This window comes from Plutella xylostella, chromosome 25 (genome assembly GCF_932276165.1).
Source record: "Plutella xylostella chromosome 25, ilPluXylo3.1, whole genome shotgun sequence".
Classification (NCBI taxonomy): domain Eukaryota; kingdom Metazoa; phylum Arthropoda; class Insecta; order Lepidoptera; family Plutellidae; genus Plutella; species Plutella xylostella.
The window spans coordinates 9,871,562-9,882,156 of record NC_064005.1 but is presented as its reverse complement, the minus strand read 5'-3'; the positions used below and the strand labels follow the sequence as shown (position 1 = coordinate 9,882,156).

The 10,595-nt window shown below is 43.7% G+C and overlaps 1 protein-coding gene across 3 annotated transcripts; it reads left to right on the top strand.

Annotated features, from left to right (window-relative positions):
* The first annotated feature begins 8,656 nt into the window (after nucleotides 1-8,656).
* LOC119691041 lies at nucleotides 8,657-10,326 on the top strand. Of its 3 annotated transcripts, none has more exons than XR_007267780.1 (4): nucleotides 8,657-8,803; nucleotides 9,233-9,373; nucleotides 9,602-9,675; nucleotides 10,140-10,326. XR_007267780.1 is itself a non-coding variant. In XM_038107458.2 (3 exons), the coding sequence occupies exons 1-3, from the start codon at nucleotides 8,726-8,728 to the stop codon at nucleotides 10,242-10,244; spliced, it is 324 nt and encodes a 107-aa protein (XP_037963386.2). In that variant the 5' UTR covers nucleotides 8,657-8,725; the 3' UTR covers nucleotides 10,245-10,326. The 3 variants fall into 3 exon arrangements, 1 of the variants encoding a protein (XP_037963386.2); XR_007267779.1 differs by having other exon boundaries at nucleotides 10,123-10,326; XM_038107458.2 differs by lacking the exon at nucleotides 9,602-9,675.
* Nucleotides 10,327-10,595: the final 269 nt, after the last annotated feature.

Sequence of the window (10,595 nt, the reverse complement as noted above, 5' to 3'; positions counted from 1 at the left end):
AAACAAGTTGGAACAATAAGTAATGGCTGACAGCGTTGGCTCCGCGCGGGGCTCGACGCGGATTATCCGCGGCAACAAAAGACAAATCCTCTCAGAGAAGTATCTTCGTCAAACGCCCCGAGCCCCGCTCAGGCTCAGCTGCTCGATGTCAGCTTGTCACATTCTGGGGACGGGAATTTGCATCAAGTACAATAAGCGGGGAAACAAATCCCGTAACAATACTAAGAACGTTTCTATAGACAAGTGTGATCTCACATGCTGGATCAAATTAAATACAGGATAGAATTTCAATAATGAATGGGTGAATACAATCTTTGTACGCAAACCAGATTCCTGGTTTAATAAAAACGATCCCGTATATGTAAACTTAGTTGTTTACTTATAGAAGTATAGTAATAATGGGGTTTATGGGGTTGAACACCATACGAGATGTTCTCAACAATAGTTGCATGACGTGCCTCCGAGACAAACAACCGCACGAATGTTTCCCCTCGGCCGTTACACCACAGACCCCACTGCGCGGGGTTACAGCACTCTTTATTTATTACTCGCACAATATGTCAGATGCCTGCGTCTGATGCCTGGTATGTAGCTGTAGTGAGCAGTGTGTAGTGTAGCTACACGTCTGTAGCTGGAGCTAGGCATCCCCGCAGCTCCGGGAGTGTCGACCGACACACACACACACACGTACATACAGACTAACATACACACACTAACATAACTGGGTCAAAAGGCCCACTGAGGACGGCGCGGCTGTATTAAGACCAAGGCTGCACTTCAAGACATTCTGTAAGCCTCGCCTACCAAAGAGAATAATTTATGCTTAAACGTTAAGCTAGATAAAATTCTGTAGCTTCCCCATTTCGAAACTTTTTATAACGTGGTCGTGACGGCGATATCTGGCGTTGCCAACCACAATGGTTATTTGTTAGTTCTCGACCGTAGCCGGAGTAGATAAGAGCATGCAGTGTGTAGTTATTAGTAGCACGCGGTCTCTTCCTGCGCGCGAGGACGGAGGACAGTGGGGCGTTGTGTGGAGGGCCCACTTCCGCCGCAGGGGTCCAAGAGGGGGGCAGCCACGAGCTGGGGACGTGATGCAGCATGCTAGACCTTCTCAAAGTACTTATGTTTCTTGTGCTAATTCCACCACGTCCATATCATTTAAGGATGTAATACTGTGTGACAAATGTATCCATTTTTCTGTAAAAAATAAATATTTTATTTCATTTCATATTTCATATAGGTAACTATGAAAATATCAAAATAATAATAACAGAGGAACAAGAATTATCTGCGTAAAAATCCAATGATTGCATGAACACCAGAACGAATAAACGTGAGATAAGTTTTTGTTACTATCGTGGGTATCTACAACAGTACAGTGGAAGATAAATCAAAAAAAGTTCAAATTGTTACGTAGCATGACAATTGACAACCGCTGAAACGAATTTATGATTCAGTTTCAGTTTTTTACGGGAAAAGGTACCTTTTATGTCATCCACTTGTATTATTTATATTTTCTTTGTTACATATCTATACCTAAGTATATGAACCGCTTCCGTCGGCAGTTACGTAGTTGATGTCCCTCTCGTCAAGTCATCAAGCCATCATCATGCCATCAGGCGACGCGTCCGCATCATCATTACTGCACCGCGCCGCCGCCGCCATCACGACGAGTCACGACCACCGCGCACGGAGATGATTGTGCGGTGACACTCACGAGTATGGAGTTGATCTACATCATGTTATGGAGACAACCACAGTGCAGAGTGTGATGCCAGTAACCGTATGGTGGAACACTCTGGTGGTTTTGCCAACTGAGTATAACTCAACAACATACTTATACCTACGTATGATTAGGTGAATTCCCAGCAGTCTGGCCTGAAAGTTTCAAGGATAATTTAGCTACCTATATTATATGTATAGGCAAATGCTACTTCAAACCCCTTCTCAATACAGATCCACTACAATAGAGATGAAAGAAGAATGAGCACGTTGGGTGGTGGGAACCAAACCAAAACATCCGTATGCTGCAAAAAATTCGAAATTAAACCTGAAAGCGGAAATTTGACAATCTTTAATAGAGAACTTTTGCTTTACGAATATTGAAAGTAGAACTTTAGAAAAACAAATAAGTACTTATGACAAGTAGTAGGTATGTCTGCTTGTGACTTTAGTATTTCAGGATAGGGTTTAGTTCAGTTAGGGTTATGGTAATTAAGTTTAACAGTCGTAGAGTCGAGTGGTCAATGTAATAAGGACAACTTCCTCGCAACCTCGAGTTGTGCGAACGTTTCGGGTGACTGTACCTATCTACCTATTACCGACCATCTGCCAGCTCCCTACAGCGTAACGAGCCGTCCCGTGTGCCACGCCAACTTGCCAACTACATGTTATTGATCGGGCAGGCGACTTCCGGCGCGCGATGTCGTGATAACCGTTTATAGACTCGTAGAGATCCGAGCGAGGCCGCTGGACCGGAGCCCCGGGCCCGCCGCCCCGGCCGCGGCCCCCGGCACACAATGCACAATGCGAGCTGCATGTCAAACGCACTCAAACCAATTTTATTCAAGCCGGGAAGGGTGCAACGTGATTACTCGATGAAATTATGCTCAATAAAGTATTTCAATTATAAAGGGTCACAGTCACAATCATAGCAGCATTTGATATTTTATTTTTTTAAATAAAATATCCAATTCCACAGAGAGCAGTGTGGAGTAGGGCATGCAATACCGCAATACCGGTATCAAGGACAAATTTCACGCTTTTTTCAATACCGGTATTGAAAGTTAATACCGGTATTGAAGTAATACCGGAATCGGACTTTTTTAGGCTATAATAAAGCGATTAAGGTATAGTATTCCTATGTACTGTGAAAGCGCACTTGTTTCCAACCGTTTGATGCAGTTTGATATCTACTGTTGTCCATGCGTAAACTGGATGTAAAAATAATAATTTATTGTAAAATTTAAACTCTAATACTCAATTCTCGTAAAAATCTATTACAAAAAACTGAATTTCATTGCTTTTTCTCGTTTTATTTTGACCTATACGACCTTTAATCACAATATATGCCATTTATTACACGGAAATCTAATACCAGTATTAATACCGGGATCCCGGTATTGAGTTGCAATACCGGAAGTCAATACCGGTATTGAAAATAGTTCCGGTATTGCATGCCCTAGTGTGGAGTGCAGTATTGATTCGTTCAGCTGCAGGCGGCGGCTCGACATGCCGATCGCTTTCCATTTTGAAATAGCGTGGAGACTCTAGTGCTCGCAGGCACGCCAGCTCTCGGGCACTCGGCTAGACCGGGGCGTGATGGCCGCAATCACTGTAATCTTGTGCCATACGAGCGCGGCCATTACCGGTGGTGACGTCAGCGTCGCCGGAGCCACCTCCCGCGCGCGCTGCGAGCCTGGTCCTCGCCCTCGCCACACCGTGGCCACTGCTGGCTACACGACACTGGCCACACTCAGCTCAGGGACTAATGCGAGGGATAAGTGCTTCGAACCGACAATTTTTTTGTTCACTATCATTATAGTTGAGTTTAGATCGTTATCTAGGGAGCTTTTGAGTTAGGGTGAAATACCTTTTTTGTGAAGGAGAGGCCATTAAGCGCGATTATTGTCTGCGTCGAACTATAAAATGTTAACTGCACATTTGGCGCTAGCCGTTATGTCGATCGTTATTTACAGACTTTCATGAGTTCGTGTAAACGTTCGGTAAATATTCCATAGCTATGCGGGGTTTATACAGGAATATCAGTTTTATTATTCATGTTTATTACCAGCGGGCTGCTATAAAACGCAATTGTATGCATGTAACTGGCTGTTAAATCAATATTAGTTAGAAGGCAGTCCCAGTTGACGTGAGCCGCGCGTATATCTGAATAAGCCGGCATTAACGTCCATTACAGCATAATAACCAGTTACTACGTCGAGCTCACGAGAGCGTAATTAAGAACGAGCTGATCCCGAGGCTGGCGAGGCGCGGGACGCCCTCTGTCTCTACCATTAGTTATGCTATTACTATAGAGGAACCAGTACGCTTTAGGTTTATACTCTACAATTATCAAAGTTATAGAGGACATAGAGTGCTTGTTCGAATCTTAGGCCCGTTACATATTCTGGATACCAAACGCTTATCAAGTAAGTACTTAATACTTGTCATTGAGCCTACTTCTATTTACATCTAGTTAGTTACCCCTACTTAATCATCAAAGTGTTAAAGCTAGAAAAAACTGGAATTCTAAGAGAGATTTAAAAATGGATTAACAGCGCAATTTCTATGGATTGTAATCGCTCGTAAAAAAACGATCCAGTAAGCTGGCAAAAGCATTTCCATGTTTTTTATGACACTTTACAATGAAACTGTAATAGTTTCATTGTAAAGTGTCGTAGTTGTATAGTTTCGCCTAACAATGTGTCGCCGTCGCCCGAGCACTGTGTGTAGCACTGTGTGTGCAGTATACAGGGTGCGCGGCACAATAGCGATATCAAGAATCGATTACCTCCCCCCCCGCCCCCTGCAGCTTCCTTCACACGGACCTGTCACACACACACACACACACTGTGCTGTTGTATTGCATTTCATATTTTTTGCGCTAAGCCCCGTTGAGCTCCGATTTCAACGGCGGCGTTTGCAATTCGATCATTGATTTAACACAATATGTTCACATTTCCAAAAAACACACAAGGATAAGGATCTTTAATGTTTTCATCACAGTAACTTTATGTTGTATTTAATCTTCCTTTAGTATCGATCCAGCCTTCCTACACAAACACAAATACAGTCATTAAGTACTTATTATTATAAGTTAGTTCCTACCTAGTAATTATAGCAAAACATTACTGTAAGTAGGTACTTACCTTACAGTAATCCACAATAATTTCGGTAAGGGGTAAATTTAAGCAGGTCTAAATCATTTTCAAAATAGGTAAAAGTAAGCACTTTTATAGCGCTGAATTCCGAATTTCGTTGTGTATTTTTAGCCATATTATAATAATTAATATATTTCTTGTCCTTAAAGAAATTTGTACTTTTTATGTTCTGGTAATACAAGGCTCGTCCATATACATATATATTTAGTAAGTAGGTACTTAAATGCAATGAATGAGGAGTTCTTATTATTTAAAATTTCAAAATGTTGTTTAGAATGGGGATCGTGAGTCGAGTCGTGAGAGTACATTCCAATTATAATTCCTACCCTTTTTGCAGCACCCTATACGTACACAAACCCGTGCTCGGTACACACAAGTGCGCCGCTATTATGTAATTCCGCTTAAAAGCATTTCAGTCAATAGAACTGAAAGAGAGCTCTCCATCGATCATGTGGACCTGGCCTCGCCCTCCATACAGCGCGTACAGTTCGCTCCACAGACATTACATATATATGTGGTTCGGTCCAAACAACTTGATCACCAGTTGGTCATCATTTCAAAGTTTGACAGTTGGTTAGTTTGACAAAGCACAAAAGTCTAATTCAGAATTATAAAGATGTTTGAACCGAACTATACAATCACCTTCATAATAGCGTTTCATATACTTTTGCACTAACTACTTATGAATCTGACCGTACCATGAGGCATCCAGGAGCTGCCTGGAGCGGCATTATGCATATCTGCGGATACGGACGGGCAGACTTATTTATTCATTAATTCTTTCTAAAGCCGCGTCTGACGCAGGCGGCCACTATCTGCATTATTCACTAACTCGTTTGTCCCTCAGCCCTTATTCTCCGAGTCAGTCCTTGATGTGTTTGTGAAGAGGCTGAACAGAAATACAAATGATTATAATCACTGGAGCGGCGGTTCATACTGCTCGAGTCGTGAGAACGGCCACATGTGGACGGCAATAGGGACACGTTAGATATTATGATAAACACGCTATTCAAGTGGAAGTAATTAATTTGAATATCTATGACATTTTACTTTATGCTTACATTTAAATTATATTGCAATGTGTTCTATGTGATAGAATACGTGTATGCAATGTTGGGTTTTTATGAGGTCATTTGTCCTTATTCATCTCATTACGAATACGATGCGAACGTTGACGTTCTGATAGACCTTCGTCTTTTAACTTTTATACTTATATAATTTTATGTACTTATTACGAATGTCGGTCCTCGGCCCGTCCACATGTGCAGTAGTTGGCGACCACTCTTCACAAACAAGTGCACTCCACGCGCTAGCAGCCGGTCACAGCCGCCGCCGACATCTTCCAATAACTCCATCTAATATTCCTCCCGCCTAGTAATTAGGACAAGGCGTCGGCCCGACTCGACGCGATGCTGGTTCATTTCTTCTGAAACTGTGTAGAGGTCGTTCGATTTTTGGAAAGTTATTGCGTGACCATGACTACAGGCAAGCTCTAGGCTATCGTTGCGTCACTATTAACCGTTACAAATTAATTCAATCGAATTTAAATATTAGAGCAAAACCATTCCGTATAGTAGAGAGAGAGTCGGTAAAAAAATCATATCCATTACATAATCAGCCAAAACCACCATTTTCATGAACTAGCACCAACTCAAGAATATAAAAATAGCTTGAATATCTGATTCTGAAAGCTATCGAGTCGGCAAGCCGGGCTGGGGCCGTGCGCCGCCGCGGAGGTCGTTTGGGACTGGAATAAATTGCTTTCCGATGTAAGTCCGCCGGCGGAGCGTCTCCCCGAATATCGCCACTGCCACGTGAGCTGCTTGCCAGAACAGCTCGCCCCCGCCCCCGCCCCCGCACCGCCCCCGGACACTACTTCACATGGAAATGTCTGGTATTTGTATTAATTAATGTGGTTTTTGTGCCAGGAGCGGTTCCCTATCTGATATAATAACACTTCATTTTGACGACAGCCTGTAAGTGCAATGTTGGATATGCTTTTATAAAATAAGGCACTTACCTAGCTATCTCTGTTCACATAGTAATATAGTTATTAATGTTATTATACATACTTGACCTAGGCACACTAGGTAGGTATAGGTGGTAAACCTCTCAGCTGATAGTGTATTTATTAGATGGCTCATAAATTCAACACTATCTGCCGAACATATCTGTGTTTAACTCTAGGTTGTGGCTAGAGCCTCGGAGTTTCACAATCTATTAGAAAAAGTGCCACCTTATACCTACTATGTATGTATGTACTCTAATATCCTATACATATTAATAGTTACAAGGCTGAGCTGTTGAGTGTTGCGTTATTTATCACTATTCAGTACTATTCATACAGTTAGTAGTAGTACTTTGAAGTCGTTATTCAATGAAATTGCTGAGTGAAGAGAAACAGGCCATCAGAGGTGCTTTCTTGACAAACATCAAAATGATCTCCAATGTGAAGTCATGATAGAAACTTCACAAGTGCTGCCATCTCTTTTTCTATTCGAGAAACACATCAACCTCAGAGATCATTGCTGACATGGTATTTTTATTATTATCACCACAGATGGCGCCATATCCTTACTTGAAACTTTATTTAGCCGAACCATGGTGGCATAATAGCATATTGAAATAAGAATCTAATAAGAACAAGCATGTGAAAAATTTGCTACTTATCCACGGGCTCAAGCTCGGTACCGCTACGAGACTTCGTAGCATAACCTTAACAAACATTCTGTGCTCTTATAAGCTTAAATTTTATCTTTTTCTTATTTTAGTTAAGGATTTTGATTTCTAAAGAAAACATGTCAGTCCCAATCATACCCCAATACAAAAGCCTCTTATAAAATTAAAATGTACGTATCACTTGTATAGCTAATGATCGGTGGTGGTAACTCCACTGGTGGGTTCTGTCTGCCTGTGGTCACACAATCAGCTTATTTAGGTAAGCAGGTATCTGTCGCGCAAAAAAGCTTTATCTTTCTGTTCCTGTACTAAGCTTATTGGGGTCGAAATCGAAACCCTATCAAGCCACTTGGACTGTGCGATGGCATGGACAAGACGAATAAAACGAACAAGAATCGCCGTATTATTTCCAGTTGTTATTTCAGATGTGCTTATTTGTGAAATGGGATACGGCAATTTCTAACAAGTTTCCAATTACGAACAAACAGAAAGTCTAAAAATAAAGTAATAAAAGTAACAAGGTATATCTAATAGTTATCGGTAACAACGCCGGCCCTGGGTGCCCGTGCTCACATTATGTGCATGCACATCTGCACACTCGGCCGCAGTGCTCGTGGTGGACAATGATGGTAGGCTGGGAGCTGTATGCTCACATATTATTATGGATTAGGTACTATTCTATTATATTATCTGTGGGGGTGTAAGTACATGCACCTGGCTCTCTCGAATGGAACTGTTGTGCATATCCCCAAGGTCTAAACTGCCTTCCTAAGATTGGACCATTTCCCACCACGCTGGTCCACTGCGGGTTGGTGGGTCTCTCTCACGATGTTTTCCTTCACCGTAAGAGCGATGGTATACATTGTACTTAAATTCAAGAACTCATTGGTACATGTCAGCGCCGGGATTCGAAGCCGCATCTCTGGCGCGAGAAGCGGGTTCTTACCCGACTGAGCTACCTACCAACCACCGCTCTAAGCGCAAATAAGAAATCTACATCTGGCCATTCAAATGTGATATTCACTAGTAGACTCCCAGACTAATGGCCGATGGCACACGAGAGGCTCGCGGTAATGGCGCGGGCCAATTTGTGGAAATAGCGCATAAACGCTTTGTAGCCCGTATATACGTGGCGGCGCGGCGGCGGGCGCACTGTCGCCATGTCCTCATCCCCGCGTCGCCTTGCCGCCCTCGCCGTCCTCGCCGCCGCCTTGCTCGCGCTCGGAGACTGCTCGCCCGTGAGTGTTCTTAGCATATCGGTGATAAAAAGGTACTAGACTAGGGTTTGCCATTGTCAGATCCACTGACTACCCAGGGTGTGTTATATACATATATGAATATATGATACCATACTTGGAGAGGCCCCATTAGTGCACCCCATATTGCACTAAGTGTTTGAGTTAGTCAAGTTGAGAAAATCCAAAATGAAATATCCTGAAATCCACTGAACGCCACCGCATAGGTACTGAACACTATTTGTTTACTTCTTAAAGCCGCCCACATTCCATATGGATGCGTGTAACACATAACAATATTATCCTGCCTGTAAGATCCAAAGATCAGAGCTCACATTTCGCGCGACATCACATTCTCCTATAGAACACCTGTGAGTTCGAGTGACACGTCACATTTCCGATCCCTAATGCACCCCTGGTCTCCTGCCCCAGCTGCACGAGGCGCCGTCGCTGGGCGAGCTGGGCGGGCACGTGGCGCGCGCGGCCCGCGACCCGCGCCTGCCGCTGCCCTCTGCCGCCGACATCGAGGCCATCAAGAAGGTCGCGCAGATCCTCGCCATGCTGGGAGAACAGGTGAGAATCACCACTATGGAACCATACGATCACCCACGTTAGACCGACTGAAAGACTTCACCGAGCAGTCAAGATACTGTCTCTGATGACTCGGCTTATTTCGCGTTCGCTTCATCAATGCTGAAATCTCCGCAGTCGGAAAATACTTTATTTTACCCAGTTTACTCTGGCCATCAAATAAGCAGCCATGGATCGGCCACTCGACTGGAACATTTGTGCACATTGCAGATCATAGGCATCGTAGCTGGGTAGACAGGCGAGGCGACGGTGGAAGTAGGAAACGCGGCCGAAACAATGATGAGGTTAGTAGTTGTGATGAGGAGATGCAGGCGCTGATGTGTTAACGGCAAAGCTTGCTCTGTGTTAACTGAATCATATTCATCAGTCTTTTTCATCAAATAAATATGTTCGAGCTGGTTAAACCTAGAACTATGTGTTAGAAATCCAACATAATTCACACTGTTTGTACCCTACATCACTTACATATTTTGATTGCCTACAACTTACAAACCTATCTAGACAAAATTTCATGGTCATTGGTCAGCCACTCTTGAACCACTGCTTGACACCGGACACCGGTCCACTCAATGAGACTATCTCGTTGAATTTAACGTACTACATTGCAAGACTCACAGCTCTTGTCCCTACGTTTCTTGTCAAGTTAGAAAGCCCACCAGGCGTCGACTCCTATAGATGTGTGTATGCTTCAATTACAATGTAAGTTGTAGCAGACAGTATAATGTAAGCAGGGCGACCCCACGTGCAGGTGATCCCGGCCATCATCGGGCAGCCGGCGGGTGCTCCATGCGACCCCGCGTCCGCCGTCGCCCCCGCCGCCGCTGACCCGCCCAACGACCCCGTCGACGCCTAGACTAGCCCGCATCACCATGGTACTGCACCTGTATAATTAGTTACTTAGCGACTTTCATATTATAAGGGTTATTTATGAATTATGCTGGTTGTTTTATTTCCTGTTCGACCCCCATACCATGAGGCACCTGGGACGTGGGCTACAGTCCCAGGTGCCTGTTCTTTGTGTAAGCTACTCCACTCACGGAGGAAACGTGGGGAGGCGGTGACTCGTTGGTCCCTTCCGCGGAAATCCGTGGTCGTTACATTCAGAGAGTTGCTATGATTCCCCGAGCAGTATGTAGAGGTACTGTTACAGTGCTTGGATATTGCTATTGTAAAAGTTTCAGGCTCCCTCTAGAAATATAGACAG